The following is an 18,354-nucleotide window of genomic DNA, read 5'->3' on the forward strand; positions in this document are numbered from 1 at the left end:
TGTCCTCGCTCACCTGGAGTCCCTTCCCAGCACCGAGCGGTGTGGGCAAAGCCAAGTGCCGTGAAGTTTGCATCCATGTCCCGTTTGAGGAGTGGCAGTGGCCTGGTGAACACAGACACAGCCTTGTGGGGGCTGGCTGCTCGGGGAGGACCCTCTCCGCTGGGGGAGCTGGCTTCGCAAGCACTGCATCCTTTAGGGGAGGGGGTGGGGAAGGGGGGTCTCAGCCTCCGTGTTTGCTCTTTGTTTCTTCCAGACATTTCAGCATTTCCACAGGCAGTCCCATCCCCTGACGCTGCGGACAGCACCCGGTAGGCCTCGCTATGCTGTGTTCTCTTTCTTTTCCATGGGGACTTACTAAAGCTAGACCACTTGACCACCTCCCACCCTTAGCACCTCCCACCCCGCTTTTGAGTCTCTGACCTCCCGCTCTGGACGCTGCCGTGTACCTGGGCCAGCCGGGCGGGATCCTCCTTGGGCTAATGTCCTCCCTGGACCAGTGCACTCAGCCAGAGGGTTTTACTGGCCCCCTGTGGGTGCGGTCTGCATGGGGAGGGATATGTGTGAACCGGGGGCAGTCTTGTGACCCGGGAGAGGTGGGCAAAGGCCACTCAGAGTCAGAGACACCTACGAAAAATAGCTCACGTTTACGGAGCCCCTGCTCCATGTCCGGCTCTGCTGAGCCCTTGACTTCCGTTTCCTCACACAGTCCTCAGCCTGGTGAGGTAGGTATCGAAGTAGGTGTCATCCTTAACTTAACAGAGGAGAAAGGCCCCACAGAGAGGTTAAGAAATTACATGAAGTCACACAGCTAGGAGGAGACAGAGCCGGTTCTCAAGTAGAAGTTCGAGTCCCATGTGTGTGTGCTCAGAACCCCGTGCACCAGGCATCAGATTTGAAAGGGTCTTGGTGGTTCCTGCCCACCCCTCAACCCCCACCACCCTCAGCTTAGTCTGAAGAAGGCCGAGGCCAAAGAAGGGAAATGGGGTTTGGTCTTCGGCCTCCTGTCTGTCTCTGCGGCAGCCAGACGGCATTTCCCACAGGCAGGTGGGTCACAGTAAGGATGCGGGCCCCGCAGCCCTGTCTCAGACCTCGGGCACGGGAGTCTCCTGCCCGGCTGAGAGCTTGTGGCCCGCCCTCAGGGCCTCCCTGACAAACTGTTTGACTCTTAGGCTCGACAACCAGCCCAAAGCAGACGTGTTGGAGGATCACGAAGTGGAGGTGAGTGAGGAAGACACGCACCCCGGGGACCCTGCCTTCTCTCTCCTCTCTTCCTCGTCCCAGCACACACGGGGGCCCCATCTCAGGAGCCCACTGCGGCAGGTGCACAGCGGGGAGGAATGATGAGGAACACAACGAAGCAGGCTTCTTTTTGTTTTTTAATCTCTGAAGCTAAAGTAAGCTCTCGACTCTCATGGTTCCCACCCCTAGCCCGGGGTCCAGCGTGGGAGACTCTAGTTCTGTCCGTCTGGGGTGGGGCCAGGCATCTGTATGATGTCAGAGCCCCCCAGGTGATTCAGATCGTAGCCAGGCCCAAGAACCACTGTCTTAATCCTTGAACCTAAGTGTCAGCGGAGCGTGGCTCCCCAGCCATGCGGTGTGGCTTAGAATGTTAGCTGACTGACTCCTGCCGTAAGGACAATCAGAAACTCGGGGTAAACAAAGGAATGCCCAGAAAGGATAAATGGGGTTAAATTCGTCTATGCCAGGGGAGGTTAATGCCCCTTCCTAGTGAGTAGATCTTGGAGCATTCTCGGGAAGAAGGGCATCAGGGCCCACCTGGGCCACGAGCCCTATTTCGTGGGTGAGGACATTGAGGCCCCGAGGTGCTAAGTGACCCACCCACTGTCCACAGCAAGCCAGTGCAGAGCTACAACGAGAACCCGGGTGTCCTGACCCCATGCCTCTCTCTTGGGGCTCTGGGGCGGGCGAGTCGGCTGAGCCAGATCCGCCACCCGTCTCCATGCCTTCCCCCTCCTTTAGGCCGAGGAGCCGGAGGCCGGCAAGTCAGAGGCAGAGGATGACGAGGACGAGGTGGACGACTTGCCCAGCTCCCGCCGGCCCTGGCGGGGCCCCATCTCTCGCAAGGCCAGCCAGACCAGCGTGTACCTGCAGGAGTGGGACATCCCCTTTGAGCAGGTGGAGCTGGGCGAGCCCATCGGGCAGGGCCGCTGGGGCCGGGTGCACCGCGGCCGCTGGCACGGCGAGGTGGCCATCCGCCTGCTGGAGATGGACGGCCACAACCAGGACCATCTGAAGCTGTTCAAGAAGGAGGTGATGAACTACCGGCAGACGCGGCACGAGAATGTGGTGCTCTTCATGGGGGCCTGCATGAACCCGCCCCACCTCGCCATCATCACCAGGTGACCGAGCCCCTACCTGCCCCCACCTTTCCCCGAGGGCCCCAGTGTTTGTGGGGATGCCCTGGAGGACGTGGAGAGGTACAGATCACTGCCCCATCAGATAACTCCATTGGCATGAACAAATAAACAAAATGATTCCTAAGGATAGAATCAAAGTTTCCAGAAGGGTACAGAGTGAAAACCAGTCCCCTCCCACCCCACCTGGGTGCTTCTCCCCCAACGTGGATACTGCGAACAGATCCTTATCACACCTTCTGTTAAAATAAAGAAGTTTGTATCCTCAGGTTTTTAAAACTCTTCCTTTGTAAGAATAGCACAGGTCCTCCTGGTTCGCACCCGCTTTCCCCAGGGTGAGCGCAGGTCTGAGGCCAGCCGCAGTCTTCAACGCTCACCCAGCATTCCTGGCACAGCGTCGACCCCAGCGGTGTGCTCGTAAATGTGGAACCACCAGTTCTGGGTGGTGGGTGGCGAGGGAAGACCTAGTTTGTGGTATCTCTCAATTCCTGGGTGTAGATATGCCCCCCACAGCTGATTTCAGGCTACCGCATGAATCACTGAAAGTGGCCTGGGCTCTGGGTTCTCTCTCTGGCTGATCACTGGTCTCCCCGTTTATTTAGCCGGTCCTGTTTAGCTCGGCACTTTGCCATAATGAGCATGTTTGTTTCCCCACATCAGTGACCTTCTGGGAGGGCACGTGCTGGGCGAGAGGATACCATGTGACGCTCTGCCGTCCACTGTCCGTTTCTACCCCGACCTCAGTGTGTGACTGTCCATCCCCCAGCACTGGGGTGTGAGGCTGAAACGTTTCAGCCCGTGGCATTCAAAAAGTTGTTGTTGGGTGTTTACTTTTACAATCAGTAACAGTAATAAGAGGTTAGTGAAGATATTTTGGAATATACATGGAGGTTTCAAGAAGAAACTAGAAATCACTTGAATCCTATCCGCCAAGAGCCCCCTCCTTAGTATTCTGATGACATTCCCTATAGCCAGACCTGTGCTTTGCAAGAACCTTTCTTCTGCCCTCAAGCAAACTGTATTTACTAAGTAAAAATTAATTTCCCTTTTGCCTGTTTATCAGAGAAATAAAGCAGAACCACCCAAATTCCTGAGCAGTGTGCTACCGCCCAGGTCACCACACCAAGGGGACAAAATGGTAGCCCAAAGCACGACGACGTGATGTGTTGGCTTACACCAGCTCAGCACGCCCCAGGGTTTTAGGATGAGGAACCCGTCAGCCAATATCCCAGACCCCTCAACCAGTTCTCAAAGTCTTTGAGGCTTCAAGGATTCCGTCTCCTTCGAGAGGTTTCCTAAAACTAGCCCCTTCATGAGCTGCCTTCGTGAACTTCTGCCGGGAATAGGGGGATGAGCCATACATTCTCTCTGGCTCCTTGCTCACCCTGGGTTTTAGGAGTCCTTGCCGGGGGGGCCCAGGAAACTTGAACCCGTTGTCCAGTAATCACACTGACACCCTGATGCCACCCCCTCCTACAATGCCGTTACTATAATGAAGTTTCTGTGATCAGAGGACAGAAAAATGATCATAAGAATCATTACGGAGAGCCCCAAATGTTGCCTGGTTAGAGTGCTAAAAGACCAGATTCTTCCCTGAGTTTGAGGGGCATGCTTCTGCCTCGAATCCTCCAAGGCTGGGCTGCTCTGGGTGGCCAGGAGCCTTGGTGAACTGGGTTTCCTGTTCTGGGGTGGGTAGGTCTGGAGCCGCAAAGACTGGTGTGTGTGTGTGTGTGTGTGTGTGTGTGTGTGTGTGTGATTTTGCACACTCAAGCCAGGCCCAAGAAGGAATGGGTGTCGGGCCTGGTGAGGAACGAGGATTCTGGCGCCCACAGTCCAGGGGACAGAGAGAGTCCTCCAGAGGCCTGGGGCACTACTCTCTCCATGGCTCCTTTCAGGCTTCCCAAGGGCTGGGGTTCGGCTGTACCGGCCCCACCCCTCAGTCTGACCCCACCACTCTCGACAGCTTCTGCAAGGGGCGGACGTTACACTCGTTCGTGAGGGACCCCAAGACGTCTCTGGACATCAACAAAACCAGACAGATCGCTCAGGAGATCATCAAGGTAAAGGGTTATCCAGCTGGTTCCAGGGTTCCTGGCCATCCCCCTGGTCCGTCCCTTCTCTGAGCTGAGGCGCCTCAAGGGTGGGACCCCATCGCCTTCCCTCTGTCCGTGTCTCACCCACATAGAGCCAGGAGCTAGACGTTCAGTCTGTGATGACGGATGAATTGGTCGGGGAGGAACGCAGGAAGCTTTAAAGACACGTGGCCTGAGTTCGAGTCCTGACCACACCAGCTGTGTGACTTTGTGCAGGTCATTCAGTCTCTCTGAGCCTTGGCTTCCTCCCCCATAAGATGGGAATTCCAGCGTAGCCTCCCCCATCAGATTGGCACAAGAGTGGAATGGGGTAATTCGCTGAGAGCCAGTTGGGCCCGGGGCCTGGTGCGCAGGGAGAGTCTGCTAGGACTAAAGGGCAGGGTGAAAGCCCTCGAGCTTTCTGCCTTCCAGTGTCCAAATCCGAGTTTCAGGAGGACTGGCCCTCGGGCAGCCTTTTTTCTTTCTTCCATCTTTTTTTTTTTTTTTCTTTTAAGTAAGGAAACACAAATAAAGGAAAACTTCTTTATGAGTTGCTTTCTTTAGCCCCAAGCAGGCTTGGATAAAAGCCAAACTGCTGCTGGGTAGGGGTTCCTCTTTTCTTGTTTTTGTTTAAAAAGCTTGCTCTGACCAGCTCCCCCAACTCCCTGTCCCCCGACTTCTCTCCTGCCTCCACCTCTACCTTTCCTTTTTCTCTCTCCCTCCTTCCATGCATCATGTGTGAGTGTGTGTGTGTGTGTGTGTGTGTGTGTCTTTAGCAAGGAAAACACAAAAATCACAGTGAATTTATGAGCAAACCAAGATTTCCACGTAACACTTACCATGTGGCTGAATTAATGAGTTAAACTTTTAAAGCCTCGAAAATAAAATAGCACAGGTATGCCTTCATCTGTGGTAAGTCTCATTTCAGAGGAATTGGAGAGAGCTGCTGGGTGTCACACCTGCTTCATAGTGTCCCCAAAACTCGCTGGACCCTACTCCCCTCTATCTCTCCTGCTCTGCCCTCCTCCCCTAAAACTGTTTTCGCTTCTTATGGTCAGAACACTGGGGAATCTGTGTCTGGTTCCTGACTGGCTGAGGTCGGATGGACGAGCTATCTGGAAGATTCTAGGGGCAGACAAGAAAAGTTACGCAGAGATTTTAGAACTACAGAGCCGGAAACTGCCTCTCTGCTCTCTTGTTTGGTTTTTCTCCTGCCGAATAGCTGTCCTTCCCCCGCTGGAACCTTCTGCCCCCTTCCGCTGGAACCTTCTAAGCCACTTCCTTTTGTACTCATCTGTGGTGTTTTGAGGTTCGAAATATAATAACAGGGTCCTGAACTTTGGCTAGGTTTGTGATTTGGGGCTACTCTGGAAACACTGTGAAATTGTGGGAAGGGCGGGCAGTCTGTGCTCCAGACCTGGGCATTTGACATCTTGTCTCTTGAAGCTGGCTTTTTGAGGCAGGTCTCTTATCAACAAGGCTCAGAGGGGGACAGGGACGTGTCCTCAGTCATATAGCTGGTCCCCGTTCAGCCCACGGGGGGTGGGCCGCTGAGGAAGGTTTGTGCCTTGGTTTGATTTGGGAAATGGGCAGATATTCTAGGAATGACCTTCTTGCATTCAGGATGGAGTTTTGGAAAGGAGCAAGTCACCCTTTCCTTGAGCTCTCTGCTTCCACGGCAGGGGGACAGCAGACCCCATACCCTCCCCATCTCTTGCCTTGTGTACATTCTTCTCCGATGCTCTCCCAACCCCCTCGGACCGAGCTCTGGCCTCAGAGCTTTTCTATTTCTGAACGTGGTTTCTTGTTTACCATTTTACTTCTCACCGCCAGATAGCGTGAAAGCCGCCGAAGGACTCTTCATAGTGTGTGAAGTGTCCTCAGTGTGGGAGCCTGGGAGGTGGCTTTCCACGGGCCTCTTTCTGAGCTGGTGGGGATGGCCGCTTCAGCCGTGGCCTCTCGCCCCCATTCCCAAGGGCATCAGGGAACATGGGAGTCTTGGGTTTCATGTCAGAAGACAGCTTGACCTTGGATGAGATCGTGCCTGTGTCAGGTCACCTGTATCCCATACACCTGGCCAGTGTGCACTTCCAATTCGAGCAGTGGTTAGAAATCCCCAGCCCCACCCTTTCCCTTGGTAGATGAGGAAGCAGGCTCAGAAGTCCAGTGTCCAAGGCCACACGGTGAACTAGAGCCCGAGCCGAGATAGAACGTGGATTCTGGACACCAGTAGTAGTCCAGGCCTCCCTCTACCCCAGCACAGATACTGGGACCACCTGAATTCAGGGACTCTCTATGGGAATTCCTCTCTGTTCCCAGCCTGAGCCCTTGCCTAGCCTGAGGGTAGAGGCCAGTTGTACAAAGCCTGATAGAGACGCTATAGATACTCGATTTCTGTATGACTTAACATCGCTCTTTATACACTTCCTGCCCCCCCCCCCAGCTCCGCACCCATCACCCTCTCCACACTTCACACTTGAGCCAGGTATACGGTGCCTGTGGGACAGCATGGTGACATGGACTAGCCTGGAACCAAACCTCAGTGCTGCTTAACTGCTGTGTGGCCTGGGGCAAGTGACTTCCCCTCTCTGAGGCTCGGTTTCCTCATGCGTGCAATGGAGACCATCCTGCGTAGGATTTGGAAGATTACTTGAGGGGACTTGGGTAGGGCGTCCAGCTCGCGGCCCAGCCCAGGCGGAAGCTGAATGATTATCCCTTATCTTCCCGCCCCGCTGACATGAGGCTCACTGTTTTCCAGGGCATGGGCTATCTACATGCCAAGGGCATAGTGCACAAAGATCTCAAATCCAAGAACGTCTTCTATGACAATGGCAAAGTGGTCATCACAGACTTCGGGCTGTTTGGGATCTCAGGCGTGGTCCGAGAGGGCCGGTAAGTTGGCTTTGGGTGTCTGCGCAGAACAGGAAGGAGCTGGGCAGTGGCAGCTGGGCTTCGAGCTACAGCTCTTGTTGTCCGTTGCTGTGGGGCAGCCCTCCCTGCAGGAAAGGCCAGGTTCACTGAGGTCCTTTCCTGTGGTTCCAGTCCGGAGTCAGGTTTGGGTGATGTTCGGGTCCCTCCTGTTTAGCACTTTGTTCTCAGGCTGACCCCCGTAAGAGGCTGGGTCCCCAGGGTTCACGACCGCAGTAAGGAAGAGGCGATGAGGAAGAAGAGCATCAGGTTTTATTTCCCCAAATCTTGAAGGGTGGGGGTGGGGAGAATCTGGGGGACCTCCGGGAGGGAGAGTGGCAGTCTGGCTGGAGACCGAGCCCCAGGCTGGGCTGTAAGATACACAGGCAGACTGATTTCCCGGGGTGGAGAATCCACTCCCTGCTAATACCGGTTACTGGCCCGCTTTCCTGGAAGAAGCTAGTTATCACTCTTCCCCGGTGCCTCTGCAAGTGCAGATCAGCAAGCTATTTTCTGGGCCATGCATGGGTGGCGTGCTGGCCCGGGGGCATAGGTGTGCTAGGCAGCCCCTTGGCTGCTGGCTGCTAGCTGAAAGGCCCCATGCCCTTGCCCTGGCTTCTTGGTCTCCAGGCGTGAGAACCAGCTAAAGCTGTCCCACGACTGGCTGTGCTACCTGGCCCCGGAGATCGTCCGCGAGATGACCCCCGGGAAGGATGAGGACCAGCTGCCGTTCTCCAAAGCTGCTGACGTCTATGCATTCGGGTGAGGAGGCCCCTGACGTCCCCCATCCTGGGGCTCGGAGGCCAAGTGTGGCCAAAAGGAGGGGCATTGCTGGCAGAGGGGGCGGGAGGGGGGGTGCGTGTTGTGCTCTGAGTCCTGGCTCTGCCGCTTGTTGGCTAAGGGACCATATCCTCGACCACCCCTTTCCCACACTGTAGAAAGCAGAAAAGTACGGTACCTCCTAAAAGGTTGCTTCACGAGGACTAAGGTGATTTCTGGGTGTCGGTCTCACCCAGTGCCCCGTGAGGACGCTGACCAGAGCTCAGCACTGTCCCTCTGGGAAAACCAGGGGGTCCTGCCAGCCCGCCTCTAGTGCCCCACGAAGCTGTCCAAAAGAAAAATAGAAATATAACGTGAGCCAGATACAGAATGTAAAGTTTGCTCCCAGCCACACTAAAAAAAAGAAAAACAGATGAAATCTGTTTGAATAATGTGTCTAACTCAATAGATACAGAACATGATCGTTGCAACATGTCACCAAAATAAAAAATTCTGGAGTTATTTTACTCCCACAAAGTTTCCAGCAGCCAGCGAGTCTGTCACACCTCCAGCACCCCTCAGGCCCGCTCTCCACATGTCCGTTGCTCAGTAGCCCACGTGGCTCATGGCCCCTGCACCAGACGGTGGGGGCTTAGGGAGAAGGTCAAGATGAGTCAAGAAAGGCGAGGGAGCTTGGAGAGGCTGAGTGAGGGCCTCACCCTGTAATCATGGGGTGCCTTCCCTCGGGGGCAGTCTCTTCGTCTCCTGACCTGGGACTATTCCTTCCTAAGCATTGCTGTGTGCCAGGCACTGGGCTTGGCATCTGTCACTCCTCAAACAACCTTGGACGTAGGCATTAGCCCCACTGAGGTTCGACGGGAACTCTTTTCAGAGCCTGTGCGGCCTCAGACTTCCCACCGCAGGAGCTTTGGGCCACGGGTCCTCTTGTACCTGGGAGGAGCCACCAGGATGCTGTCACAGTAATTCTGGAAGCCTGGTGGGTGGGGAAAGCTGGAGGAGGATCCTGGATGCTCTGGCTGGGTTCTTGGCACCCTGGGTGTGTGACGTGGGCCAGGCAGTTCAGGAGCTCACGCCGCATGGGCCGTCCCCACAGGACTGTTTGGTATGAACTGCAAGCAAGAGACTGGCCCTTGAAGAACCAAGCTGCGGAGGCCTTGATCTGGCAGATTGGAAGCGGAGAGGGTATGAAGCGTGTCCTGGCCTCCGTCAGCCTGGGGAAGGAAGTCACTGTGAGTAGCCACCTGTTCTCAGAGAGGGAAGAAGGGCTAGAGGGCGGGGAGCTGGGCACACGACAGGTGTGCCCTCCTTCATTCACTCACCTGAGAAATGGGGCCTGGAGGCAGAAGTATGCCAGGCGGGCCTCTTTGTTGCCAGCTAAAACGCCCGTGTCCTTTATTACCCAACTATTTTTCTTTAGAAAAACCATTGTCTTAAAAAAAAAAAAAAGACTGGAAAGAAATAAAGGTCATGGTTTTAATTGAGTTATGACTTGAAAAAGATAGTAGAGCCCTGTTTGTTACTTACATGAAAGAAGATGATAAAATCCTTCCCACACAGAATCCTTGTTTTTATTGTAGCGTCGAATGAATCTCTCTCCAAAGCGTTCTTAACTGCTCTAGAGCAAATCAGAGTTTCCACAGCACGTTTGTCAAAATGCCAGATCGTAATACAGGTGTGGACCTCCTGTTTCTGAATACTGCCAATGGTTTCTCTACGTTGCAGTTTCTAAGTCCCGTGGCCCTGGCACAGTGGTGTAAGGAAGCCAGGGCTCGGTGTTTTCAGTGCAGTCAACCGTCCCCATGCTAGTGAGTCAGACAGGGGTGGGATGAATGGGGGCCAGCCCGGATGTGAATAAGCTCCAGGAGGTTTCTGGGTGGCCTAACACTGGGAGTGCCCGGAGGGACCACCGAGTGCTGGTCCCCTGAGCTCTAATGGGGCTGTGAGCTTCTTGCTGAAGCCAGGGACGGTGCTGGTGGAGTCACTGTCTGCAAACGGGGGCAGGCACCGTGAGAAAGGCAGCTGATCTTCCTTTGGGACCTGACCAGATCTTTGTAGTTTCCTCCTTTGACTGGTGGCAAGCGGTTAGGGCATCTTTGGAATGCTCCTTTATGACATTGTGTCTGGGGTGCTTTATTCCTCGGTAGGACCCGCCATCTGGTTGCAGTGCAGACTGTCTGTACAGGTATGCACCTCCAAGAGTGACACCAAAATGCTAATCTCCAGCACCAACACCAGGCTCTTATTTGGCCCATTGATAGCACCTCATCTGGGGTGTTGAGCAAGGCAAGTGGGTGATGAGTGCCTCCGCGATGCTCTTGGCCTTCATCTTTCCCATGGCACGGCCCCAGGCCCCTTAGGGAGCTAGTGGTAAGAGAGGTTCGGGCTCCTGGCCATTGAGTTGTTCAGATAGCAGCTAAACCAGCTACTACCTTCCATTCTTTTTTTTTTTTTTTAATTTACTAATTTATTTGAGAGAAGAGAGAGAGTGTGAGTGAGGCATGGGGCGGGGGGGATTCAGAGGGAAGGAGAGAATCCCAAGCAGACTCCACGCCAGTGCAGAGCCTGACGTGGGCTCAACCCACCGACCCCAAGATCATGACCTGAGCCGTAATCAAGAGCCGGACACTAACTGGCTGAGCCACCCAGGTGCCCCTTAATTTTTCAAATATATATCTTTAACAAAATCAGAATCATAACATGGATTCTTTATCATGACCTTCTCCACATGGTCTTTTGTTATGCTTATTATCTCAAATCATTGACAAATCCTTATTTTTAGCCTGTCTGCCCTTGTGTCCTCCGGCTTACACCATAATGTAACTACTTCTCTGTTGGATGTTTAGGTTATTTCCAATTTTACCCGTACAATAAAGTCATGGAGGACACCTTGTATAAACCAGAGTGTGCCTATACGCTTGTTTTATCCAAAGGAAGAAACAGTGAGTTGCTTCCTCCTGGCAGCAGTCTCAGTTCCATCTGTGCACTCTAGAGTCTTAGTACCCAGAGTGGTAGGTGCAGTCTTCAAGAGGGGAAGGCCTGGAGCAGAGTATGGAGCCCATCAGAGGCAAGGGAGTCAGAGTTCAATGCTGGCTACAAGTCAGAATCTTCTGGGAGCTTTTCAAAACTAGGACCAGGCCTCCACCAGAGAGGAAGATTTAATTGGCCTGGGTTGGGGCTAAGATCATAATTAACTTCTTTTTATCTTTCATGTTCTGTTCTGGATTTCTACAGTGTGGGGTCATGGGCCCTTTGAAGCCTCTTAAGAATAGATTAGAGCCAGGGAGCAGGGAAGTGGAGACAGAGAAAAGGTTCCAGCAATCAGCTCGTGACTCATGAAAGTTGACTTTCCTGTCTGGTCTTTTTTTTTTTTTTTTTTTTTAACACATTGCCATTGAGGGTAGAGGGGGCATGGGTCCAATGGCAATAAAAAGTGCCTTTGAATCATAGTCAAAGCAGGAGTACCCTCTCGGGGGGAGGGGCACCATTCTCTGCCCACGCCACACTCCGTAAGTTTACCACCAAGTTTCTGTGCCACAGCAGCCACAGTCAGAAGTATGCACATGGGGCGCCTGGGTGCAGGCACAGCATAGGCGCCTGCTTCGGCTCAGGGCGTGATCCCGGCATATGGGATCAAGCTCCCACATCAGGCCCTCTGCTGGGAGCCGCTACTTCCTCTCCCACTCCCCTGCTTGTGTTCCCTTCGCTGGCTGTCTCTATCCTGTCAAATAAATAAATAAAATCTTTAAAAAAAAAAAAAAAAAAAAAGAAGTATGTCACAGAATGACCCAAAAGGCCAGAACGCTTCTTACTGAAAACCAGCAGTGCTCCTACCATAGGTCACTCTCCAAAAACCAAATTCTTGTCTCCATCAGCTTTTCACCCCTGTCCCTCTGCCCCTTCTCCTCTCGCTCAACTTCCACTCAGCTTTCCCTTTATCTTTTATTAAGATTTATTTGTGTTGACGTGATTAAATCATCCAGGCTATGTCTATAGATTGAGGCTAAAGGTGAAAAGACAAAATACGTGTACGCTATTATCACAGAGTGCAGTTGCCATTAGCTGCTGATTAAGTAGTTCACTACATTTCCCTTATTTGTGGGTCCACTTTTTCTTCCATTCTGTACGGTTACTCAAAACTCACCACATTTTGTTGGCTTCACACATGGACCATGGTTTTCTTGTGCTTTAGGTTTTTCCTGTAGTTTCTAATTGTCTTTCTTTTTTTTTTCTTGCTGAGAATGGTCACAATACCTTACCATATTCCTGAGGTCTTGCAGCTCCTACATACTGCTTGTGGAATGGAATTCGCTCCATTCTTATCAGGGCCCACTGATTTCTTATAATTTAGGTAATGGAATTTTAGCCCTGGTTGTAGTGCTGTCATCCTTCCATTTCTTTTCATTCATCCCTGTCATTTCCTAGTGAATGTCACGTATCTCATGTCTTCTCCCTTTTCTTTATTTGCATTCCAACAAAATGAGAGAGTGAACTCCTTATAGAACTGCCTCCAAGGGATGCATAGAGATAATTCTTGAATCTTTACATGCCTAAACAAGTCCAGATTTTATTTTCACACCGAGAGGTTCACAATAATCTTCCCCAAGAACATAAAAATTTTTGCTCTGCTGTTTACTAAGTGTCCTGCATTGCTGAAAAATCTGATATTAATCTTAATTCTCAATCTTTTGTAGATGCCGCCTGTTTATTCTTTGGGGACATCTAGGACTTTCTTCTTTATCCTTGTTACATTGAAATTTCATTAAAATATGCCTTGGAAATAAGTTTATTTTTCTTGGTTTAATGTTCTTTTCAGTGAGGTCCCTTCCACTGGGCCTTTTCAGATGAAGATTCCAGTTTCCCAAAAGTTTCTGGGAAGTTTTCTTTATTATGTCTTTTATTATATAATTTCCTGCCCTATAGTTCTTTGTTTTTTCTTATGGAAACTCCCATTGACAGAATTTGGTCCTTAGTGAGTTTCTTTGTCTTTTACCTGTTTAATGTTTTCTTCCCTGCCTAAAATTGAGTGCACAATCTGGGGAATTTCGATTTTATTTGCCAAGTATTCCTAACTAATATTTTTGTTTAGAGTTATTAATTTTTAAGCTCTTCCTTATCTGTTGGTGTGTGTTTTTTATTGCACCCTGATCTAGTTTTATGGATAGACTAGCTTCTTCTGAACACACACACACACACACACACACACACACACACACACACACACTTTTCTCCAGAGTTGTGTGTTCTGGTCAGTTTATCTTTGGTCTCTCTTGTTTTCTCTGACCTGGGGCGCAACCCCACGAGGTCTAGCTGTACTAACAAGAACCTGAAAGTTGCCGAGCCTAAGTGGGTGAGCACTTTATTTGCAGGTCCAGAGAGTAGGCTAGGCAGCAACTATCAAAGTGGGAGAGCAGCTTGCTTTTTTTCCTAAGTAAACCGGCAGTCTGGGACAGGTGTGCTCTGTTGACTCTCATGTGCTGCCTCTTTTTCATCCTTCTGGTCACTCCCAGCTCCATTCTTGTAACAGTGAGGCTCCCTGCTCTGCTTGCAGCCCCACCCCACATATATTCTGAGCATCTTGCATTTCTTCTGCTTTCCATTCGAAAAAATCTACAACCCCATTTTTTTTTTTAAGATTTTATTTATTTATTTGAGAGAGAGGGAGAGGGAGAAACAGACTCCCTACTGAGCAGGGAGCCCAGGCGGGGCTCGATCCCCAGGACCCTCAGATCATGACTCCGAGCCGAAGGCAGAAGCTTCACCGATTCAGCCACCGGGGCACCCCTACAACCCCACTTCTGATCTCTTTTCCTGTTACCTGTTTGTTCAGCTTTGTTCCTGTTACTGAAGGGCGGTCTAAGAAGCGAAAGAGGAGACAAGCTCATGCACTTTGTTTTCACTGGAAGCATGAGAGCTCTTCTGAGATTCGTTATTTCTAGCCCTACTCCAGGCATGACCTATCTTCTTAATATGGACAGGCTGTTGGGGGACCACCAGATGGAGGAGGGGGCTCGAGAGCATCAAAGGGACCCTCAGTGAGAGTACTCCAAGCTGTGCCCCTCCCTCCCTCCCCAGACCACTTCATCCCCACTCCTGCCACTCTGTTTGCAGGAGATCCTGTCTGCCTGCTGGGCTTTCGAATCTGCAGGAGAGGCCCAGCTTCACGCTGCTGGATGGACATGCTGGAGAAACTGCCTGCTGAACCGGCGGCTCTCCCACCCTGGCCACTCTGAAGTCTGTGAGTAAGTACCCCGAGGGCAAAACTCACCAGCCGGGCCTACAGCCTCACCGGGTGTCTTAAAAGCGGGGCCCATCCGCTCTGTCTGCATAAGACGCCTGGGGAGTACACAGAGCAGGTGCTAGCCGGCCAGGGACTAGACACGCTCCAAGTGATACTAGGCTCTGTTTATTTTAGCGACTCCTTCTGAGACACGAGTGCCTCCAGTACTCTTCAGTGAAAACCTACATATCCCTGTTATCAGAGCAGTGTCTGACGCTGGCCTGGCTAGGCCCTCGCCCAGAGGAGTCTGCCTCGGAAGTGGGCACAGACAGGGCCAGTGAGAAGCCAGAGCAGTGTGGGTATTAGAGCTCCAACTGCACAAGTTAGTATAGACTTGAGAGTCGGACTCAGATGGCTTCTAGTCCCCAAATCAGCCTCCTGGGATGGGATCAGTGGCCTCGAGGTTCTGTGCTGCTCTGATGATGGAAGTCCATTCTCTGTTGACTCACACGATCCTCTGTGCCCTTTGGTACTGGGCGGCTTTCACCTCCCATACGTGCTCTGCTCATTCCCTTTTGCCTTGTCCTCTGGACTCTTTCTCTCCACACCAAAAGCAGACTCCTGCCCTGCCTCAACCTTCGTGAAATCTGAGGAAGTCCTTTGTTCTAGGCCTCAGTGTCCACAACTTTAAAAGTGGGGTTGGGGCCAGATCAGGGGTGGGCTTCTAGCGTGGGAACGCTGATTAGGCTTTGCAGGCGCGGGAGGGAGGTTGGAGTCACAGCTCCTGTCCTTTGGGATTTTCGTGAGCATGCCCAGCAGCAGCACGAATTGCTGTGATAGTACCGGCACGGTCTCTGTTGCAGTGGACTACGCCTGCCATTTGATGCAGGAGCAGCGAGGACAACATGTAAACCAGGGGGGTGGCTGGGCTTGAACAAAGCTTCTCTTTATGGGTGCTCCAGCTGGGACTTCCAATGCAACTTTTTTTTTTAATTTTTATGTTCTTTATTTGAGAGAGAGGAGAGCACAAGCAGGAGTGGAGGAGAGAAGCAGGCTCCCAATGAGCAGGGAGCCCAATGCAGGGTCTCGATCCCAGGACTTCGATCTCAGGTCATGATCTGAGCCGAAGACAGATGCTTAACCAACTGAGCGACCCAGGCACCTCTTCGTGCAACTTCCACATCGGGAAACCTTCTTGACTCCCCCCAACCCATTTAGAAAGGCAAAACCATTCTTACAGTTTTAGATTGTGGGAGTGGATGGGACAGTCCATATGTGAAGAGACCCCTGAATGATAGGAATGGTCTTAAACTTTTTAGCGCAACGGGCGCTTTCTAAAGTGCAATCTCCCTCAGAGTCCCACATATATAAACCAGGAGAAAGTGGAGCTGCTGTTCAGTAGGTTGCGGGGCAGGAGCCTATCCACACCCCCAGGGTGGCTCCTGCGACACCTGCCGACCATCACTGAGCCCTGGAGAAGCTGCACCTGGATCTCCTACCTGCTGCCCAGGTGTGTGGTGGCAGCAGCATCCGTCCTAGTCTAGAAAGGGCCAGTTGGTAAATATTTTAGGCTTGTAGGTCATATGATCTCTATCCTATGTTCTTGGTTTTTTTGGTTTTTGATTTTTTTCTTTTTAACCTTTAAAATGATCAGTGTTTTTGTGGCCTGATTTGGCTATATCTGTAGTTGGCTGGCCCATCTTAAAAACAAACCAAACTGGGTTTCAAGCTACAGGCGAGGGGAGGCCCAGCACGGGTCACTTGATTAGAGGATGCAGGTGGCGGAACTCATTGAAGAAATGTGGTAAACCGCTGATTGAGGTCGTATTCAGGGACGGCCTAGAGGAATGACAGTTTGGGGTTGGGAATACTGTCTCTTCAAACGCCACCTCAGTGTCCATATTTCCCTCTTAAGATGGGTCAGAGTCTAGTGCAAATAGGGTGCAACAGAACGTTGCCGTTGGAGGTGTGGGTTCTCCCCAGCCACTGCTGAGTACCTGCAGCACACCTGGGGAGACAGAAGGCCAAGGCCAGGCCTGGCCAGCCAGGAGCTTGCGGTGTAATTGGTGAATGGATGAGGGAATGATGCTAGCACTCGAAGTGCTGTGACAAAGAACAGCTTTGTGGGAGCACGCACAGGGCCCCCTCTGCCCACCCAGGGAGCTTGAGACGGTCTCCAGAAGAGGGGTCGTTGGAACTGGGGTTCCGGCAGGGGCTGTCCTGGCAGAGACCAGGAGACTGGGGTTCCCCTGGACTCGGGGCAACTTATTTAAAATCCTGGGCCCTGGTTTTGTTGTCCACAGAAGAGAAGGCTGTACTAGGCGGGTCTGGCATTCAGGAAATGATTCCAGATTCCCTAAAGACTGTAGAGCCCCCTTCTCATTTCACAGGTGGGAGACAGAGCCACACATGGGTGTTGTTCCCTGCCCGAAGCCATCTTTGTTAGCTGCTGAGGGGGAAAAATGCCAGCCCACCTGAACGAGCCTCTCAGACAGAGCTTCCTTCCTGTTCATGATTTCTTCCTCAACACATTCTGCCTCTAATTCTCATTTTCTCTTTTCTTTTCCATCTGTCTTGTTGCTTTTTTATTTTCGGGGGGTGGCGGATGTGCTGGCCGGTGCTGTCATCTCCCCACTCCCTGTCATCCTGATCCCCGTGGCTCCTCCTCCACCTGTCTGCTTCCGGTGCACGACTCCATCACCTGCGGGACTACGCTCTTCCCACCCTCGGCCAAACGGTCGCGGGGCACCCCCAGTCGCTGGAGGAGCCGCTACTACGGGAAAGGGCGTGACGGTCACCTGGACTTTAAGAACTCCTGTCCGGCTCTGGAGGAATAGTGTGTCTTCCGTTATTCCCCTCATTCTCTGCCTGTTCGCACCCTGCTTCCTGTTCTCGCACTGCATCCGGCTTCTCCGTTTTTATGTTTTGTTCCCCTAAGCCAAAGTGATACTCTTGTAGGCAAAATGGCCACCAGCAAGGGTCCTACAGGCTTGTGTGTCTCTCGCCGGGCTGAGAGGAGGCCCATAGCGCATGGCAGGACCTCTGTCCACTCACTGTGGCGGATGATGGCTTGTCCCTGGGTGGGAGAGAACTCAGAGCCTTGGTCCAAGTCCAGGGTGCCCTTTGACCAGAGCTTAAAGAAGGGAACGCAGTAAGCAGAAAGAGTGAACTTTCAGGAAGTCTGTTTTGATAGTCAAGGACTGAGGGGCCATGGGTTCATTGGCCAACCTCTGTCTAAACGTTCTGTGACTGTCCCAGGGGAGCTTGGGACAGGTGCTTTGTGCCGGGTCCCTTCTGAGCTCGCTGTGCTGCCAAGCCTGGAATGGAGCGGGGACACCTTTTTTCCCCTCTCTGCAGGGAAAGTGGGCCCCCCACCTTCTGCCCTGGCCAGGCCTCTGCCGCTCCCCCTGCCCCTCCACACGCTCGGGTTCTGACTCTGTTCTCCTCTCTTCTCTTTCTCCCCGTAGGTTGTAGGCCTGGCTGCCTTGCATGCACCGGGGGCTTTCTTCCTCCTAATCGACACTCGGCACCGTGACTTCCGCTCAAACGCAAACTGATGTGCGGGCACTAACCCAGGGGATGCGATCTCTGCTGCTCCAGGCATCTCTCCCGAGACTACTTCTTTCGCTTTTTTAAAACTGGCCCCCTCCCCTCTCCACGGCCCGTGTGTGCCTGAATAACGACTGTCTATGAGGACCCCCTAACAGACCCCCCACCCCACCCAGGAGAGCCACCTCCCCTGATGGGACTTCATTCTCTAACTCTTCCTCTGCGGGGCGGCGCCGGTGTGTTTGGGCGGTCCTGTCTCCCCACTAACACCTCCATGAGACCGACACCCCCCCGAGCACATGGGCCTCCCGCTGGCTGGGTCCACGGTGCAGGGGAGGGCTTTTGCTTGGCTGTTAACCTGCAAGGTCTTGTCCAACAAGGAGTGGGATGATTTCAGAGCTGCCCGAGGCCAGCCCGCTCTGGGGGTGCTGGGGGTGCTGGATGCCAAAAGTCC

The 18,354-nt window shown here is 52.6% G+C and overlaps 1 protein-coding gene across 1 annotated transcript in view; it reads left to right on the top strand.

Moving 5' to 3' along the window:
- KSR1 (kinase suppressor of ras 1) overlaps positions 1-17,825 on the top strand; it is a 144,702-nt gene extending 126,877 nt beyond the window's left edge. The window contains 12 exon segments of the mRNA XM_040639836.1: positions 254-308; positions 1,170-1,218; positions 1,981-2,360; positions 4,339-4,435; positions 7,206-7,339; positions 7,985-8,116; positions 9,228-9,363; positions 14,243-14,272; positions 14,274-14,303; positions 14,305-14,327; positions 14,329-14,373; positions 17,819-17,825. Of these exon segments, the coding sequence (XP_040495770.1) occupies positions 254-308; positions 1,170-1,218; positions 1,981-2,360; positions 4,339-4,435; positions 7,206-7,339; positions 7,985-8,116; positions 9,228-9,363; positions 14,243-14,272; positions 14,274-14,303; positions 14,305-14,327; positions 14,329-14,373; positions 17,819-17,825 (1,118 nt within the window).
- Positions 17,826-18,354: the final 529 nt, after the last annotated feature.

Source organism: Ursus maritimus, unplaced genomic scaffold (genome assembly GCF_017311325.1).
Source record: "Ursus maritimus isolate PB19 unplaced genomic scaffold, ASM1731132v1 scaffold_24, whole genome shotgun sequence".
Lineage (NCBI taxonomy): Eukaryota > Metazoa > Chordata > Mammalia > Carnivora > Ursidae > Ursus > Ursus maritimus.